Source organism: Marmota monax, unplaced genomic scaffold (assembly GCF_021218885.2).
Source record: "Marmota monax isolate L192 unplaced genomic scaffold, Marmota_monax_Labrador192_F-V1.1 WCK01_AAM20220418_F8-fsc00008, whole genome shotgun sequence".
Classification (NCBI taxonomy): domain Eukaryota; kingdom Metazoa; phylum Chordata; class Mammalia; order Rodentia; family Sciuridae; genus Marmota; species Marmota monax.
Genome location: NW_026694432.1, coordinates 26254702 through 26274436, shown reverse-complemented (window position 1 = coordinate 26274436; position 19735 = coordinate 26254702). Strand labels below are relative to the sequence as shown.

At 52.4% G+C, this 19735-nt stretch overlaps 1 protein-coding gene across 2 annotated transcripts in view; it reads right to left on the bottom strand.

The window, feature by feature from the left end:
* Positions 1-559: 559 nt before the first annotated feature.
* Capzb (capping actin protein of muscle Z-line subunit beta) overlaps positions 560-19735 on the bottom strand; it is a 114049-nt gene continuing 94873 nt past the window's right edge. The window contains exons 5-10 of one of the 2 annotated variants that reach the window (XM_046469083.2): positions 18437-18578; positions 17820-17936; positions 5704-5769; positions 4955-5031; positions 3545-3657; positions 560-1059 (exon numbers count right to left, since the gene is read on the bottom strand). In XM_046469083.2, the coding sequence (XP_046325039.1) occupies positions 3555-3657; positions 4955-5031; positions 5704-5769; positions 17820-17936; positions 18437-18578 (505 nt within the window). In that variant the 3' untranslated portion in view covers positions 560-1059; positions 3545-3554. The remainder of the gene's footprint in view (positions 1060-3544; positions 3658-4954; positions 5032-5703; positions 5770-17819; positions 17937-18436; positions 18579-19735) is intronic. The other variant, XM_046469084.2, reaches the window with a different exon arrangement.

The following is a 19735-nucleotide window of genomic DNA, read 5'->3' as shown; positions in this document are numbered from 1 at the left end:
AAGGGGCATTTCCCCCACAGTGTGACTCGCACGGCTGAGTCGCCTGCGCATAGTAGGGGCTTGCTGGCTGCCTGTAGCTGCTGTGTTCCCAAGAAGGCAGGACGCTGAGGGCTGATCTGGGGTGGGGCAGGAGTGCTCCGGTGTGAGTCCCCACTGTGCTCGCCACCTCTGCCCCCACAGGCGCCAGGTCTCCACAGGAGTCCGCAGATGAAAAAACACAACAAGGCCAGTGTGAACTGCGTCCCAGTTTCTTTTTTATTTTTTTGTTCTTTTTTTCCTTTTTTTTTTTAAGTATGGAGGCTCAAGTATAAGATGTAGATTTTTTGTTTGTTTAAGCTTTACAAAAAAAACAAAATAAAACAAAAAACTCCTTTTGCATTCCATAAAAATTGACAGAAGAGCACCTGGCCAGAAGAGCAGGACGGCCGCCCCACCCACACCGTGGTCTCTGCAGGACAGGGGCAGATCTGCGCAGGACGCAAGGCCGCCTCCCCCTCCTCCCAGAGCCGGCCCTGTCCCCCGACCCCCAGCCCCAAGCAACTCCCAAACACACATGGAATCAGATTTCCAGTTTTTCTTCTATCTTTCACACACCACAGTTATTTCATAAAATTTTTTTGTTTTACATTTTTTACACCAATGTAACAAAAAAGGTGGGAGGGGTGGCCGACAGACAGTGTATCTTATGCCTATAAATGGGGGGGGCGGGGCCCAGGTGAACAGAAAACACAGGTCTCTATGGAAACATCGAGAGTTTCGATAGCAAAATGTGGTGGGAAGCAGGCCTCGGAGCCAGAGGAGGGTGTTTATCGGGCTTTATTCTCAGGGAGAGATGGCGCTGTGCGGTCGATGATGCAAGGTGTTATGTGACCTGCTCGGGAGGGAGGGGACAAGGAAAGGGAGCAGAAAACGAGTTTTCTAAGAAAGGAATCTAACGAGTGCATGGCGTGTCCGGTTAGCAAAGCGGAGGTTTAGCACTGCTGCTTTCTCTTCAATGCCTCCACCAGGTCGTTCTTAAGAGCTTCTTGTTTTGATTTGTCTGCAAAAGTCTGCACAGACCTGCAAGGGAGGAAAGGTGCTGTGAGCGGTGGAATGGGAGGAGGATGCGGAAGGGACCAGGCCTGGAGGGCGCGGAGCGGGCAGAGCTGCGGGACCTGCACCCCCTTTCCTTGCTGGGCCCCAGAGACCTGCACAGGCAGGTCACCGCTGCCCCGGGCCATGGGTGACCTGGCCCTAGCAACCAGAACCCCAGTCTGCAACACCTTCTGGAACCAGGCGGCTTCCAAGCACCATGTGGTGAAGACTCTTGGCTTCAGACCCGCGGCCCCAGGAGGCGGACTCAGGCCAGGGGCCACGAGGCCCTCTACAGCGCCTCCCCCTTCTCCATTCCAGCCCTGCAGGAGGCTGGATGCTCCCCTGGCAAGTCAGGGCGCAGCAGCACCCACAGGTGTCCAGGGACCCTCGTCTGTGTGTGCTGCGGTCACATCAGGGCACACGGCAAAGGCAGGGCTTCTGGCTTCTGCTGGGAGGCACTGCGGCTGTTAATGGCCCAGAAAAGCCCTCACCCAAGCTCCAGGAGGTGGGGGGAGGGTGCCCTGGGCCCCCCACTGTCAATCCTGGATCTGTGGGGAAACTTCAGCAAAGCTAGAAACAGGGATTTAGACATTTACGATTCACAAAGTGCTGCTCATACACTGCATGTCATTGGATCCTCACACGCATCTTGGAGTCTTCACCATTATTAACCCTCATTTACAGACAAGGAAACTGAGCTCCAAGAAATGCCCCCCCGCAGTGATTCCCTGGGTGAGCACTTGGTCAAATTTGCCCAACATTAGTAACTAACTAATTATTAACAACCGTGTAATAGTTTAGAAGCAGTGGGGACAGGAGGAAGCGAGCGTGGGACAGTGTGCTCAGCCAGGGTCTTGCTGCAGTCCACCCACCGTGACAGAGTGGGGAGGGAGTGTGCTGAGAAGGGGTAGCCAGGTGGAGCAGGGCCGGGAGGCCACAGCACCCTGGCCCGAGTTCTGGCTACCGAACCCTAGAAAATCAAAGAGTCCTCAGGAAGGGGCGTTGGTAAGAGAAGCCATCTGCACACAACTGAAAAAAGTCCCCATGAGAAACGCTGGTGTTTGGTCGATGCTGCCCGTCGCCCTGGACTGCCTCGGGATCTGCCACAGCCAGGGGCGGGGCAGGGCACCACCCCAGCAGGCCCGGGTCTCCAAAGCTCAGCTGGTACCAAGGGCTTCCTCAGCTCACAGCAGGGACGGGGACAGAGGGCGGGGGTGGGAGGGCAAGGAGGCCAAGCAGCAGTGCGGGCTCCTGGGCCTGGCGCGGCCGGCTCTTCTGGGGAGGAGGAGCTCAGTGCTCCAGGCCCACCCCACAGAGGAGGATCAGATGGGAGACGGGAAGTCAGAAGGCGAGAGGCACCAAGAGCAGGGGCTCATCTCACAGGCAGAGCTGGGGAGAGTCACCTAGGCAGAGCATTCAGCAGGAGGACGCACTCTGGGCAGTCGGGTGCCCGGTGCCCACCACCCACCAGGTTTTTGTGCCAGGAGGCCAGCAGTGGGTGGCCAGGGAAGGGCACTGGGTGGTGCCCCTCATGGAAGGCTTCCTGGGAGCACAGCAGGCCACCTGAAGGCCCCAGCTGAGGCTGGAGCTGTGGCCACCATGAACCTCAAGCCAGTGCCCACGGCCTCAGCGCAGGAGGGCAGCCCCTCTGGCACGCACACGTCCTGGCCAGCCCCGCTGGCAGCCCTGTGCCTCTTCTGGGCCAGGCTTTCGGCGTCCAGCCCTGGACCAAATGGGCTCCGCAGCCCCCTGCTCTTGTTTCTAGTGGCAGCCTCCCCGCCCCCGCTCTCTAGGGTGCTGGCTGCTGTCACACATTGTGGTTCCTGGCCATTAACCAACAAGAAGACCATTTTCCTTTCCAACAGCGCAATGCTGAGGATAGCCTTGGCTCGCTAGGGCGGAGGCCACACTGCCAGGCACCCCAGACACCCCAGGTACCACAGGCACTGGTGCCCAGGGGCTCCCGCGGTAGCCAGGATGGCAAGTGATCACAGGGACTGGGAGGGAGGCCACCCTTTCCAGGTCCATGTGCCACTAAGACTGGGGCTTATCTTGGTCCTGGGAAAGGAAAAGGGAGGACTTGCTGCACACCCACTGCACGAGGTGACAGAGCCAGAGACACTGCATGAGGTGACAGAAGAGGGCACAGACCCCTGCTTTGAGCTGGTGAGACAGGCGCACACAAGGGGCCTGCTAGTCACCGGACTGGGCTTCTTTAGGAGCAAAAACCCAAATCACACCTCTCCCCGACACCTGGCCTCCGCCCAGAGTACAGTGCACACACGCCACGCACATCACACGTGTCCGGGTTACGTGGGGCTGAGGCTGCACGTTAATGTGGCTGCTCACGGCCGTGAGCGGACTCGGAAGTTAGTGGTGGTTTAAAGGGGTGCGTAGCAGCTGGACGGCGGGTGTTGGCGGGTTGGTGAGTCCTGTTTAGTGGGGGTCTCACGCCTTTCAGGCAGGGTACCTGGATTGGCTTAGTTATCAGGCTGGATGTAGACCTGGCGCTGGGTCAGCACTTGAGAAAGCTCCCTCTGCAACTGTTTAAACTTGTGGTTGTCGGGGAGAGCATCAAGAGATCTACAGAGAGTGTTCAGAGAGGGTGAAGCCAGGGGGCGAGAGCACAGCAACGCAGAACACGGTGTAACAGCCAGGGAAACGCAGGGACAGGAGGGGCCTCGGGAGTCCCCACTGCAGGTCTACCCGGGCAGTGGTCCTGGTTCTCGGGGCTCACACCAACCACCCCACAACACCAACTGCGCCACTTCTCGTTTCGCAGCCGTGACCTGGGGAGTCTGCTTCTCGGTCTTTTGGCCAGTATCAGCTGTTGTGTCTGACCCCCGGGACCACTGGGCTCTACGTGCTGCAGGCCAGGAAGGAAAGGTGAGGGCCCAAAGGGGACTCCTCCTCTTTTTAAAACTGCAGAGCAGACAACTTAAATGTGCCCCCCAGATAAATTCATAAGGCCGGGCAGCTGGCCCCTGAGGGGGTTGTGAGGTCTGGGCAGGGAAAGGGGCTGAGGGCTCCACCAAGGCCACCCTCCAGCCACCCCTGGAGCTGGCTGCAGAATCCATCACAGACTTCATCTGACCCCACGAGCACCCTGCACCCTGCCTCCCTGACTGGGAGGTGCTGAGCAGTGTGTGGAAGGTCACACAGCTCAGGCTGACGGGGTCTGGAGAAGCTCCCTCTTCCATGGCTGCCCCTGCACCAGCTGGGATCTGTCTCCTGCCCAGACCACCGTGAACCCCGAGTCTCCAGAGAGCTTGCCGGCCTCTGCTTGGCTGACATGGCACAACTCAGGGTGTGAGATGGGTGGGAACAGCTCAGGGCCTGGCAGAGCACAGAGCAGCCAGGGTCCTGTGCAGGCTGGAGGGGCTCTATCCAAATGCCATGCTCTGCAGCCAGGGGCCAGGGTCAGCCAGAGGCGACCGCCAGCACTCCCTCCCGTGTCCTGGGGTGTGGCTGCTGAAGCTCTCTCAGGCTCCAGCACCCAAGGGCCTGGACATGCTCTAGATGGGCCAGACACTCAGAGGAGCCCGGCTCCAGGGATGAGGGCACCAAAGGCTGTTAAGGAAGGTGAGTCCAGAAACAAAACGGTGGAGGCGAGAACCAAGAGTCAGTGTGTGTGCAAAGTACCCAGGGTGCAGTGCCCTCTGGAACAAGCACAGCAATCCCAGAGGGAGGTACTTTTGCCCCATCTTATAGGGGGTGAAGGAAGAGAAGGCCCCCCATGGCATGGCTACTCACTAGCAGACCTGGGGCTTTCATTGAGGAAGCACTCCACCAACTGAGCTCTATCCCCAGCCCAGCTGGCAGACCTAGGACTCAAACCCGTGTCTTTTGGTTCCAAAACTTGTACTTTTAGGCACATTACCTCAGCCCATTGACGATGTCCTTTGTTTTTCCAAAGTAGATCTCGTTCAGTGTACTTCTGATTTTGTTTTCCATGTCCTGAGGAGGGGGAGAGAGAGGGGAGCCAGCATGGCCAGCAGTTAGGAAGGACGCCTGAGGCCTACACCCACCTGCCAACGGCTCAGCCTGCAGTCCCCACTATGGCCACAGGGGGGCGGCGCACCACCGCACCAGCACAGGGAGCCCACTCTGGCTGCCAAGACCCCACCTATGACTTGTGCTCTGGCCTTGCAGTCCTGTCCTGGAGGAAGCCCATCCTAGGGCTGGCGGCCAACTCTGACCATGACTGGGAGCCGTTGAAACCACATCACCACCCCTCAGCCTGGCCACCACTTCTGTGAACAATTCAATGAAACTGGAGAGCACTTCCCCCTCTTCAAACAACTTGGTGACAGGTGAGGCCAAGGCGGCCACAATGGAAGCTGCTCCAAGGCCGCCAGCGTTCCAGGCCTGCTTCCTTCCTGAGCACAGGTCTCTGTTCACACCCAGTTCACTGCAGAGACAGGACTGGGCGCTTCCTAGAGCCAAGGACAGAGCAAGTCCTCCCAGAGCTCGCATCCAAATCACAAGGCTCTGAAAACCTCAGGCGGGGCGGCAGGAAGTGGCGGAGTTCGGGACAGAGTGGAGGATTCTCTCCAGAGAGAGGCACCAGCCCACTCCTGGTGAGCACGAGGGAACCCACCAGAGTCCTGGAGCCAGAGGCCCACTCACCTCCACCAGGCGCCCAATATTGGCTATGTGCGGGGAGCAGTCGCTCACAGTTTCATCCTTCTCCATCTGAAAGACAGAAGCATTCCTGCAAATCAGAGAGGGCAGGGGCTCCAAGAAAGCCCAACTCTGAGGGCTCGCAAAGGGCCCACAGTCCCCGCTGGTAGCTCTGTGGAGCCAGCCACAGGTATAAGGGCCCCCCTTTTTAATTGATTTTTTTAAAAATAAATGACAGTGGAATGAATTACTATTCATATTACACAGTTTTTTAAATATTTATTTTTTTAGTTGAAGTTGGACACAATACCTTTATTTCACTTATTTATTTTTATGTGGTGCTGAAGATCGAACCCAGGATCCCGCATATGCCAGGCGAGCGCTCTACTGCTGAGCCACAACCCAGCCCCCAGAGCACAGTTTTTTATACCTCTGGTTGTATATAAAGTACGTTCACACCAATTCGTGTCTTCATACATGTACTTTGGATGATGTGCATCATATCTCACCATCATTGTTAACCTCCTGCCCCCTCCCACCCCTCTGCCCTATCTAGAGTTCGTCTATTCCTCCCATGCTCCCCCTCCCTACCCCATTATGAGCCAGTCACCTTATATCAGAGAAAACATTCGGCATTTGTTTTTTGGGGGGATTGGCTAACATAGCATTATCTTCTCCAACGCCATCCATTTACCTGCAAATGCCATTTTATTCTCTTTTATTGCTGAGTAATATTCCACTGTGTATATATGCCACATTTTTTTTTATCCATTCATCTACTGAACTGTGCTGCTATATAAGGGCACATTTCTATACAAAACGATTGAAATTTCGGGTCATCAATAGCCCAGCCAGCAAAACTGACATGATATTTCAGGAGAACATTTTTTGCTGCCTTGGGACAGGCAGATACCTCCCATGCCACAGCAGGGAGGGAGAGGGGGACCACCCTTGCCAGGTACTGGCTCATCCAGGGTCACCTGGAGAGGCTCACTCTTATCTGTCTCTAAACTATTACTAACAGGTACAGGCACAAGCTGCTGCTCACCAGTAAGCAACACCAAGTGCTGGGGGTGGGGGATGACAACAGGCCAGCCTGACCGGAGCACCTGGCCACCAACTGTGGGTTTCCCTGTGGCCAGCCTCACTTGTCTGATTTGCCTGTCTTATGCTTTATGCCTTGCTGAGCAAAGGGATAATTATATAAATGTTCAACGTCACTAGAATGAAGATAAGGACACACTGTTAAAATAAAAAAATTTTTTTTTTTTATATTCTGGGGACTGACAGAGGGGCTTAGCCACTCAGCCATATTCCCAACCTTTTTATATTTTATTAGGGAAGGTCTTGCTAAGTTGCCCAGGCTGGCTTTGAATTCTGAGAGATTTCTACTGCCTCAGCCTCCCGAGCTGCTGGGATTACAGGCGTGTGCCACTGCACCCAGCTGAAAACAATCTGAGAGCTGGAGTAAGTTAATTAAGAAACAGAAAGAAAAAAGTCAGGACGGCCACAGAGCAGAGCCAAGGCCGGCACCTCCCGAGGACAGGAAGGGGTGGGCCGGTGTGCTCAGGGGTCCACGACTATGTGTCCCACCTGCTCCTGCCTGTCTTCATCAGGGTCAGTGACCGCAGGCTGGGAAGGCAGAACAGAGCCAGGTAAGCAGGGCCGAGAAGCAGACAGGTGAGCCGAGGGTAGCCAAGAACCGGGCACTTCAGACATCAGGCTTCAAGGACAGATAAACCCGACAGCCCTCACAGCAGTCCTTGAAAATGACGGCTGATGGCATACTTGCTCCCAGAGGAGCAGGGACACTAGGGGATGGCAGTGCTGACCTGACTACTCTACAAGACCTGAGGGATGGGAGGGCAAGGTGGTGGTAATATTCCACTGTGTATATATGCCACTGAAGGCCCCAGTGTGTGTGTGTGTGTGTGTGTGTGGAGGAGTACTGGGGACTGAATCAGGAGTGTTTTCCAATGGCTACATCCCTAGCCCCCCTTTTGTTTTGAGACAGGGTCTACTTCAGAGGCTGAGGCTGATCTTGAACTTGCAATCTTCCTGTCCATCTGTAAATGCAGCGAGAGGCTGAGACAGGGGGATTGCAAGCTCGAAGCCAGGCTCAGTAACTTAGTTGAGACCCTGTCTCAAAATAAAAAACAAAAAGGGATGAGGATGTGGCTTAGAAACTGATCCAGATACAAACTTTTTTTTTTTTAATTTTAGTATTCTTTTTCCCAAGATGAGGTGTCGCTATGCTGCTCATGAACTTGTGATCCTCCAGCATCAGCCTTTTGAGTAGTGGTGACAGGTGTGTCACTGCAGCCAGCAGGCACTGGCTTTTAAGAGAGCCTCGGACAGAGTTCATCCACTTAAAAGCTGAGTGGTTTAAGAGGAGAAATGGGGTGCTCACTCAGCAGGATGCTATCAGAGAAGGACCCAGTTTACTGAGTGACAGTCTGGACCCTGTGGCCTGGCAGGGCCCTCCCAAAATTTCGCCACGGAATCTCTACAGAACAAAGAGGCTGGTTCTGGAGGACGGCTGCCGAGGCCGGTTAAACGCCAAAGAGGGAGGGGAACGCTAGGATGATCAGCTTCCCAGCCTTGCTGGGCTCCAAACCGTCCAGGGCACTCTTTGGTGAGTGATCCTGGGGTCTTGATCCTGGGAGACTGCAAAGGGCCCCTAAGACTGGGGCGGTGTGAGTGCAGGGGAACTCGAAGGCGACACGGGCCCCCACTTGGCCTCAGGTCTGATACACACTCCACCTGGGCAGCCTCGTTTGTTGGATCATCTTCTCTCAGAAAAAGCCTGTTGCCAGGACAACTGGTGGGTGTTCTGTTGAACAGGAGCTGGGAGCTCACTCGGGAGGAAGGAGGGTGTCCTTCCACCTGTTTCTAACAGGACTTTTTGGATGCGCGCTTGCTCTCTCCACATGGAAATGGTTACACTGCCCAGATCCGGGGCTGCTCCATTCAGGAGCAGCCTGCAGGGGACTGATCCAAATGAACTTTGTCCTTCCAGCAAATTCATCTTTCTCCTGCCCCAGAGCTCTACACAGAGGGCAGATTCCTGTTCTCCCTGCCCCTCAGGGAAAGGGTGAGGGCTTTGAGCCACTGATGGCCCCAGTGTGTGTGTGTGTGTGTGTGTGTGTGGAGGAGTACTGGGGACTGAACCAGGGGTGTTCTCCAATGGCTACATCCCTAGCCCCCCTTTTGTTTTGAGACAGGGTCTAGTTTGGAGGATGAGGCTGATCTTGAACTTGCGATCTTCCTGCACCACTACGCCCAGCCTGAAGGCCCCATTTTAAATGAGAACCAGCAGTCCAAGGAGAGGGCCAAGAGCTCATCACCAGGTAAGTCCAGTCACGCCAGCAACTCAGACTCTTGGTTCCCATCTTTGTGCTTCAGATTCAAGAGCGACCTTCTGACAAAAGTTGAAACCACTGGACAATCAAAGGAAATATAAGGCTTGGGCTGGGGGACAGATACACTCCCCAGGAACACAAGAGGGGCCCTTAAACTTAGGTTGGGAACCTGAGCCTGAGGCCTGGGGGAGGGGAGGGCGGCGGGATGGTGTGCAGTGGGGCCGGGACCTGGCACACAGACTTCTTTCCATGGCCCCCTTGCCACCCCGTTGACGCCCCTCCACACCTGGCCAGGGTCGGCTTGCTGGCAGTGCTGACCACCACAAACAGACCTATTTTTGTAATGCACACATTATTACATCCTTATAAAAGTGGTTGCCAGAAGGCAAACATTTTTATGTGCTGTGGCCTCGCAGATGTTCCACAAGGTGGTTCCAACTGAGTCTGGAGTCAGAGCCAGGCTGCCTAACCCCAACCAGACCCTCCCCTCTGCTCCGTGGCCTGAGATGGAGATGAAACAGGCAAGCACTCGGACCATGATAGCTGTTCTCCTGGAAAGGGGGGACAGTCTTTTTCTGTCGCAAGGCACCTTTCAGCCAGCACACTCGGAGGCAGAGCCTGCAAGAAGCCAGCTCCCCTCAGTCCCAGTGGCTGCCATCAGGCCAGGAGGCCCCTGGGACAAGTGCGCAGAGCAGGGGCCTTGGCTGTCTAGGCTCTGACCTCCTCGCCTTCACCTCACACGAAGAGCCACCACAGAAAACAGAGTCAAGCCTGCGGAGTGGCCGCTCTAGGGCCCGTCAGAACAAAGCTTTACCCCGACCCTCTGGCCCTTGGTGTCCTCCCGGTTGCCAAGCTGTGCTGTGGGCACGAGACTGGTTGGAGGCCAGGACTGCCCAGTGTAGGAAAACCTAGAGTCTAAACTACACATATTCTAGAAGACTGGTGGCAGCAGCAGTAAGAGCTGCTCTTTATTGAGTAGAAAATGTGTTGACATGGTAAGAGCTTTCAAAGTAGAATCGCCAACTCTACAGTGAAAACCCTGCATTTCAGAGAGGTGAAGTGGTTTATCCGGTCACATGGCTCGAAAGCACAGGGTGAGGCCCTGAACGCAAGTCTGGATGATTCCCAAGCCCGTTACCTTCCCAGAGACCCCTCTGCTGCCATTTAATCTACATTCTTTACCAGAAGAGCTGAGAGCAAACCACAAGCTGGGCTCAGAAATTCCACCTCATCCACTCTCCCCACCTCATCCACTCCCGCCCTGTCCTCCAGTCAGGGAAGGGTGCAGGGAGGAAGCCTGGGGCTGGGTCAGCCCACCCAGGCCACTGGACAAATGCCCAACCAGTCTCAGAAGCCCCCCTGCTAGAGTGTCACCACCCAGGTGACCTCATGAACACAGGAGCTGCTGCAGCCGCACCCCAGCAAGCCCGAGCTCCCAGACCTGCCCTGAGCTTGGCCTGGCTCACCGTGGGCTCCCTCCAGCTGAAAGGAAGGACTGGAGCTTTGTCCCCCTTATGAAACCACACGCCTGGCTTAACCACCAGCCCAAGTCTGGGAGGGCTTTCCTGCTGGGCTCTAGAGACAAGTGCCACAGCTGGGTTTTACTGTCCCAAAGACATGTTAGGGCTGCTGCTTGCACACGCCCAACCTGGTCGCCCCATCTGACAGAACATCCCACCTCTGTGTCTAAATATTTACAATCTGAAAAAAATATCAACTGAACATCTGCAGGCCCTTCCCCAGATGGGCGACTGTGGATCTCTTTCCAGAGACTCAGCCTGCCTCCTTCCCACGTCTCTGCCGTCACATGGGTCCCTCAGTGCAGCTTCCTGCTCACCACGTTGGTACCTGGCGCCCCACACTGTCTTATTTATTTTTTCAGTTGTAGATGGACATTGCATCTTTATTTATTTTTATGTGGTGCTGGGGATCGACTCCAGGGCCTCATGCATGCCAGGCAAGTGCTCTGCCACCGACACAACCCCAGCCGCCCCCACTTAAAAAAAATTTTTTGTTGTTGTTGTAGCCAACACTTTTTTTACCTGCTCCACGACTTCCTGCTGGGGCCTCTGGAAGCCTGCCAAGGGGCTCCTTCTGCCCACCTGCCCTCACATGCGCCCCCGGGCCCTGGCAGTAGGGCTCCAGGAGGCCGTAACGAGCCTCCACGAGGCCTGTAGCTCACCTTCCCTGACAGCCCACAGCTGCGGGGACTTGCCAAAGCACTTTCTAACCGATGTCCCTGAGATGTCTCTGGTGGAGGTAACGAAAGGCCACTGTGCCGGTGGGTTGGGCACAAGCTCCCACTCGGAGTGTCCTGGCCAGCTGGGAAATGAGCTGCCATTCATCACAGTGACAGGCACCACTGAGGGTGGCTCTCAGTTCATTCACCTGCGCCCCATAAGCCATCTAATGGGAAAGCTGCAGACAGGGCTGGGAGTGCCTGGGTCACACTACAGGCAAGGGCCCGGGACAGGTTGCTGCTGCCGCTGCTGCTGGGGGAGGAGTGTGACAGGAGGATGGGGACACTGCTTGGCCGTACTCTGGGGTGTTTCTGACGGATGACCAGGACGGCTTGTAGGCCCTTGCCCAGCACCAAGGTCCTGGTGAGGCAGCTCCCCAAACACAGGGCCTCCCTCTCTCTGATGGGGGCTGAGCGTGGGATGCTGCTGAGGAGGACGGGGCCCAGCCTGGTCACTGAGGACTGTGCAGTGCTGGAATGAGGAAGCCCCCTCAACCCCACTGCTCACACCCTGGGGGTCACCTGGCCCTGACGGCTCTGCTCCCAACACCTCCCATCCTGAGGCTCCTCCTTGACCCCCTTCCTTCCGTGGCCTAATCACTGGCTCCAGCTGCCACCCACCTCTTCACTGACCTCCTTGCCATAGGCTCATCTCCTCCAGCCCCCTGAGGGGTGCCCAGTCTGGCCATCACCCTCTCCTGTCAACCTGGCCTCCATGTCAACTGGCAGGGCCACGGCCTGAAAACGCAGATCTGTTCATGCTAACCCCCTCCCTCCTCACTCCCTCCAGCAGCAAGCGCACCTCCTGGGGTCAACTGGTTTCTCAGAAGCCCAGAGGACAGTGTCCTGCCCACACTGAGCTCACTGCTCAGCATGCTTCCATCTGAGTGTTTACTTAGCAACTAATGAATGGCAGGCAGGGGGCGGGGGGCAGACTGACAGCAAGAGTGTGGTGTGGTAGAAAGCAGCACAGATGGATTTTTTTGTCAGACCAATCTGGGTTCGAATCCTCTCTCTGCCTACTACTGGTCAAGCCATGGCAGGCAAGCTATTTAGCAGCTCGAGCCTCAGTTTCCTCATCTGTTAAATGGGAAGGATAACTCTACCTTGCTTACAGTCTAACCAGAGTCAGCCTGCACAACCGCGCATGTTTACTATGAATGACTGATTTGCTCAACTTTCCTGGAACCCCTCATCTCGCATCCACAGCAACTGCAGACATTTTTCCAGGGTTCATCCGGGACTTGTAGCTAAACCCCTCACCTCTTATTTTCCCTGCTTGCTCAGAAGCTGCACATCATTAACTTAGATTTGTCTATCTCACTGCTCCCCTCCCCCCTTTCATAGTTACTTACACTGGAAAGGAGCCCCAGCTTTGCTGCACCCAGATGAATTATGGGATTGGCTGTAAGAATGATGACAGAAGCATCATTTCCTCATTAAGCCCCAAGAGCAAAAGGCAATGCAAACAAGGCCTGTGGCCCCGCCCAGGTGTGCCGAGGACAGCCACTCATCAGGCCCGTGTGGCTTGGCACGAGCCCCTGCACAAGGCAGGCCGGAACCAGACGCTGGCCATGGGCTGACAGCTCTGACTGAGACTATTAGGAAGGCTGAGGATTAAATATTTGTCCAGGTCACTGTATACCGGGTGGAATTATAAACGGTTCAGAGCGGTAAGTGATGCAGGAAGCAGTCTCCTACAGATTTAGGGTTTCCCACCCACTCCCCAAGTGGCGGGGTAGGCAGGCAGGCTGTGCTGGAGCTGGCTCCCTGGGGGTTCTACTGGCTTTGCCAGTAAGTGGCTCCTGGAAGGGAAAGGTCTGTTTCCATGCAGCAAGATGGACTCCACCCCAGAGCACACCAGTGCTTCCTGCTGGGACCGGGTGGGGACAGCCCTGCCCAGAGGCCAGACCAGGATATCCCAAGCTCCCAAGCTCCCTCTGGCTTCTGGTTCCCTAACATAGCAAACACCCTGACACAGCGGGGGGTGTGGGGGTGTGAGTGTGTGGCGGGGGTTGCATGAAGCCCACAGGTGGTCTGAGGGCCATGTGCAGCCTTGGGAGTGCCGGCCAGCTTCTACACTGCCATTGCTTTTTAAAAGCACAATGAAGCTGTTGTCACTAGTAAAATACAAATTTTTTTAGTTGTCAATGGACCTTTATTTTTTATTTATTTATATGTGGTGCTGAGAATTGAACCCAGTGCTCACATATGCTAGGCAAGCGCTCTACCACTGAGCCACAACCCCATCCCAGAATACAAATTTGCTTATAAGATTTACTAAACTGACCCTTTCTGCCATATTTTTTTTCTATCAAGAGCCATCAGTTGGTATCGCACTGATACCAAAACCAGATAAGGATACATCTAGGAAAGAAAACTACAGCCAATATCCCCGATGAACTTAGATGAGAAAATCCTTAATAAATATTAACAAATTGTATTCAACAACATGTTAAGAAGTTTGTATATTACAACCAAGTTGGTTTTATCCAGGGATGCAAGGATGGTTTAACATATGCAAATCAACAAATGAAGTTCATCACATAATTAGAATTAAGGACAAAAATCACTTGGTCATCTCGATAAATGCAGAGAAAGCCTTCAAAAAAATTTAGCACCCATGCATGATTAAAACACTGAAGAAACTAGGGAAAAAGGAACCTCCCTCAACATCCTGAAGGCCACGTACAAAACAAAGTCAATGTCATAATGCATGGAGAAAAACTGAAAGCATTTCCTCTAACATCTGAAACAAGATGAGGCTGTCCACCCTCACCACTCCTATTTAATACAGTTCTAGTAATTCTAGCCAGAGCACCTAGGCAAGAGAAGGGATAAAAACAGGAAAGGAAGTCGTCAAAGTATCACTGTTTGTAGATGACATGATCCTCTACCTAGAAGATCCAAAGAACCCCACCAGAAGTCTGCTAGAGCTAATAACGCAAAGCAGCAGGGAACAAAATCAACGTATCCGTTACTATACGCCAATAATAAATCTGCAGAGAAAGAAACCAGGAGAACAATCTCATTCACAAAACCCTCAAAACAAAAACAAATAAAACCTAGGAATAAATCTATTAACCAAGGAAGTGAAACACCTCTATAATGGAAACATACAACACTACACTGCAGAAAGAAAATCAAAGAAGGTACAAGAAGATGGAAGGAAAGACCTCACAAGTTCATGAACAGGCAAAATCAATATTGTTAAAATGGCCATACGCCCAAAAGCAATATATAGATTAGATAAAATCCACATCAAAACACCAATGACATTCTTCACAGAACTAGAAAAAACAGTCCTAAAATTCATTTGGAAGAATAAAAGATCCAGAATAGCCAAGGCAATTCTAAGCCAAAAAAGCAATGCTGGAGGCATCACAACCTGACTTCAAACTGTACTACAGAGCTACAGCAACGCGGCAGTGGTGTGAAACAGACACCAGACCAAGGGAACAGAACAGGACACAGAAGCAAACACATCCATCTACAGTCTTCCGATCCTTGACAGAGGTGCCCGAAACATACACTGGAGGAAAGACAGCCTTTAAAGCAAATGGGGCCGGGACAACTGGTTCCCAAACATAGAGGAAGGAGAGCAGACCCTTACCTCTCACCCTGCACAAAAGTCAGCTCAAAATAGAGCAGAGATCTCGCAATCAAAGCAGAAACTATGCAACCCCCTAAGAAGAAAACGTAGGGTGAACACTCCAGCAGAGAGGCAAGGACCCCCAAAGCTCAGGATATAATGCCAAGAGTTCATAAACAGGATGGCATCAAAGCCAATCCCCCAAAACCAAGGCTGAAAACTTTTGTTAGCTACTCTTTGGACAGAATTAATACCCAGAATATACAAAAAACTAAAACTTCACAGCAGAAAAACCAACCCAATGAACACAATGAACTAACCACTTTTCCAAAGAAGAAATACAAATGGCAATAAATATATTTTAAAAAGTTTAACATCCTTAGCGATCAGGGAAATGCAAATCAAAACTACACTGAGATTTCATCTCACTCCAGTCAGGATGGCAGCCATCAGGAATACAAACAATAATAAATGCTGGAGAGAATGTGGAGAAAAAGGAGCACCTTTACACTGTTGGGACTGTAGATCAGAACAACCACTATGGAAATCCAGACGGAGGTTCCTCAGAAGACTAGGCATGGACCCACTTTATGACCCAGCTACCCCACTCTTGGTATTTATCCTAAAGAATTAAATTCTTCATACACAGTGACAACAAGCACAACCATGTTTACAGCAGCACAAGTCACAACAGCCAAATTATGCAACCAGCCTAGGGGTCCACCAATAAATGGGTAAATAAAGTGTGATATATATACACAGTCAGTTTTTATTCCATCCATAAAGAAGAATGAAATTATGTCACTTGCAGGAAAATGGATGGAATTTGAGAACATTACGTAAAGCAAAATAAGCCAAATTCAGAAGGTCAAGGGTCATGTTTTCTCTCCTATGTGGAAGCTAGAGAAGAAAAGAAAAGAGGTGTGTGGGGGGAGGGGGATCTCATTAAAATCAAAGGGAGACCAATAGAGGAAGAAAGTGGGGGCGGGGGAAGGGGATAGAAGGGGAGGGAGGGAGAAATATTGAGAAATGATATTGGCCAAATTACATTGCTATATTGTAAACATGTATGGGTATGTAACAAAAAGCTCCCATTATGTAAAATTATAATAAACCAATAAAAAATAAGGGAAAAAATAAGTGGTACATGCCTGTATTTCCAGCAACTTGGAAGACTAAGGCAGGAGGATTGTAAGTTTGCGGCCAGACTGGGCAACTCATACAGAAACCTCATCTCAAAATAATAAGGAATATTACTCAACCTTAAAGAAGAATGAAATTATGACATTTGAAGGTAAATGGATGGAGCTGGGAATATCATGCTAAGTAAAATAAGCCAATGTCCCCAAACCAAAGACTGAATGTCTTCTCTAACATGCAGATGCTATTTCACAATAAGGGGGTGGGGATAGAGGTACTTTGGATTACGCAGATGGGAGTACAGGAGGAGGAGGGGGTATGGGGGTGGAAAGGATAGCAGAATGAAGTAGACATTATTAAACTAAGTACATATATGACTACATGACCAATGTGATTCTACATTATGTACAACCAGAAGAATTTTTGTATGATGTGTCAAAATGCATTTTACTGTCATGTGTAACTAATTAGAATAATAATAAAAAGGGGATGGGGACCTAGCTCAGTAGTAGAGCACCCTGGATTCAATCTCTAGTATTGCCCGCCCCCAAACTTATTAAAAATCTAATTATCTTTTGTGTATGTGGGGTGCTAGGCACGTGCTCTGCCACTGGGCCACATTCCCAGCCCCAAGGATAGTTTTCTTATGGATAGAAAATTTCCTGATGCTGAGGGGATCCTCACACTGAAAAGTCAGGAGCTCCAGAATGGGAGGGGAGAAGCAGCAGGCTCCCTCCAGAAGCCCTCCAGGCTGCTGTGCTTCTGCCAGTCCTGACCTGTCTGAGCCAAGCTGTGCTCCCCATGGGCCTTCTCTTTCCCCTTTACACAAAGCTTCCTGCTGCACTACATGGGCCCAGGTGAAGTCCTCTCTTGGGACAGACATGGAAGGCTCCTGAAGGTGTCAAGGAGTTAGAATGGAATTTCCCTTCGAATGGACGTAGAGTCTTAACCCACTTAGATTCTTCCAGCAGTGTCTGATGCTGACACTGAGAGCAGCCGGTGTGAGGGACAGGCGGGGCCTTGTAGTCCAGGCTCCAAGCTCACCTTAGACACAGGCTGGGGCCTGGTTGCTAGTGATACCCAAAGAAAAGAGATGAGAGAAATGGACAAGAGGCATTTCTCAAATTTATTGCTTATAAAGAATTCCCTGGAGAATTTTGTTAAAATGCCAGATCCTGAGGTGATTAGGTATAGATGAGGCCCATGATTTCTACATTTCTTTTTTTTTTTAAGACATCGATGGACCTTGATTTTATTCATTTGTTTATATGTGGTGCTGAGAATTGAGCCCAGTGGCTCATTCATGCCAGACAAGCGCTCTGCCACTGAGCCCCAGCCCAGATTCCTGCATTTCTAACAAGCTGTTCAATGACACTGATGCTGGTCCTCAGACTGGACTGAACAGCGAGATGCAGAGACCCTGGGCTGCTGAAGAGTGACTCAGAGCTGAGGTGACCTGACTTGGTGGCCAGTTTTGACCACAGGGATGCCAAGTGGAGCAGTGTACCCCGTCTCAGAGCACAACATGTGCCTGGAGCACAGGGTGAGGTGACCCTGGTAAGTGAGAAGAAACCATGGCTGAGCCTTGTCCTACTAGCAGGGAGCCAGCTGGGAAAGGGCAGGAGTGTGCGGTGCATGTAGCTCTGAGCGCTGATCTGCAAACTGACGAGCATTTACAGCTGGTCAAATCCGCCCAACCCAAGTGAGAACTGCTTGCCTGTCCCGCAGAAGGTCAGCTCTGAGGCTGGCCACCGTGGACACAGCAAGAGGTTGCCAACAGGAACTCTACCTGTCTGGTGAGGCTGCCTCCGAGATTCATGGTGCCCGAGCCGGATTTGTTGGTTTGCAGCCACAGCATCACCGTGGAGGTCAACTTGTAATGGGCAGTGCGGCCACTGGACTTCTCCTGGGGGGATGAGACAGAGATCAGAACTGGGGTGCAAACCAAGCTGAGGAGGGCCTCAAGTGGCCCCTGAATTCAGGGTCACCCTAATGTGCCACTTTCTGAGTCACCGCTGCAGCACTACCTTCCTTAAAAATCCCAAGTGGTGGCCTCGGGATGTGGCTCAAGTGGTAGCGCGCTCGCCTGGCATGCATGAGGCACTGGGTTCGATCCTCAGCACCACATAAAAGAAAATAAAGATATTGTGTCCACCTAAAACTAAAAAATATATTAAAAAAAAATCCCACATGGCTTTTGAAGGGCAGGACCTACAGTCTCACATAGTAGGTCCTTTCAGGGTCTTTACCTTCAATGACCACTGCAATCTTGACTAAATGCCGTCCAGGCACTGTTATGGATCACAGCAGGCCCCTCAGGGGAACACCTGCTGGACAACGGGGCTGTACTGCCGGCAGTGGCACCTGTGCTGAGGCCCTGGCTGCCAGCTGCTGGGGAGGCTGTACCTGCACTTCTACCACATGGATGGAGTCCCAGCAGCCCTTGATCTTCTTGGATCCATCTCCAGCCTTCTTTATGAGGATCACTCCAGCAAAGCCGTGATCCAGATCCCAGAGGTAGACAGATGAGACACCGCCTTCAAAATACCTGCAAGAGACAGCCGTGTGCCCATGAGAGGCCAGGTTGAGAAACAGATCATCAGCCTGAGTCCTGGGCTGTCACCTGGCAAGGACACACTTAGACAACTGTCTGGGATTAAGGACCCTCCCTGTAATGCTTCCAGGGCCCATCCTTGGATGTATCTTGATCATCCTTTAGTTAGAAGAGGGTGCTGCATCCTTAATGGGGTAACAGAAAGAGCAAGGGTTTAGGAGTCATAAAGATGAACTTGATTTTGAGCTCTGTGTCTTTGTTAATCTTACTAAACGTCTCTGGGCTTCAGATTCTGCCCAGATAAAGGGTTCATCACAGTACACCATCAATGGAAGCCACTGCTGCTTACTGCAGATGACTCTGTCTGATATTCGATGGGAAGGCTCTCTGAGAAGGAAAATGGGAAAACACAGCCACCCCTGCCTCCACAGCCAGGCAGGCCAAGGCTCCTATTGGTGGTAGTGGTGGGTTTTTTTTTTTTTTTTGGTATGACTGCTAGGAATTGAACCCAGGGCCTTGGCACATGCCAGGCAAGTGCTCTAGCACTGAGCCAAACCCCAGGCTCTCCTGTCAGTTCTTTAAAACAACTTGCTACAAAACCCCAACCAGAATCGAAGGCTAAATTCAGGACAAGAGCTTCCTCCTCAGCTCCAAGTCAATATGGGAAGTCTCTAATTATGACCAAAGGGAAGAGGGAAAGAAAAGGCCGGGAGGACAGCTAATGAGCCAGGATCCCAAGCCCTAGGGCCCACGTCCACTGCTGTGGCTGAGGAGCTCCCTGAGAAGAGATCTGGAGGGCGGAACCAGCTGCCATGCGACTGCAAGCTCTGCAGCCAACAGCTCTGTCCTGAGAAGTCAGAATCACGGGTCTTTTTACCAGAAAGCCCAGGGCCTGTGGGACCACAGAAGCCCTGAGAGAACAGTAGAGCAGGCATCTCGGGGAGCAGGCCAGCAGGGGTGGCACCACCACGGGACCTCAGGCCCGGCAGCCCACAGGCTGGCCGCAGGTGTACAGCAGGCACAAGACACAGCCCAAAGCTGTGGGGTGCTCAGCAAGCAATGACCTGCTGAGGGCGACTGGGGAGCAGCTATGTGAACTTGGACCATGGGGAAAACATCTACTTACAGAACTGTTGAGAGAAGAAATCAAA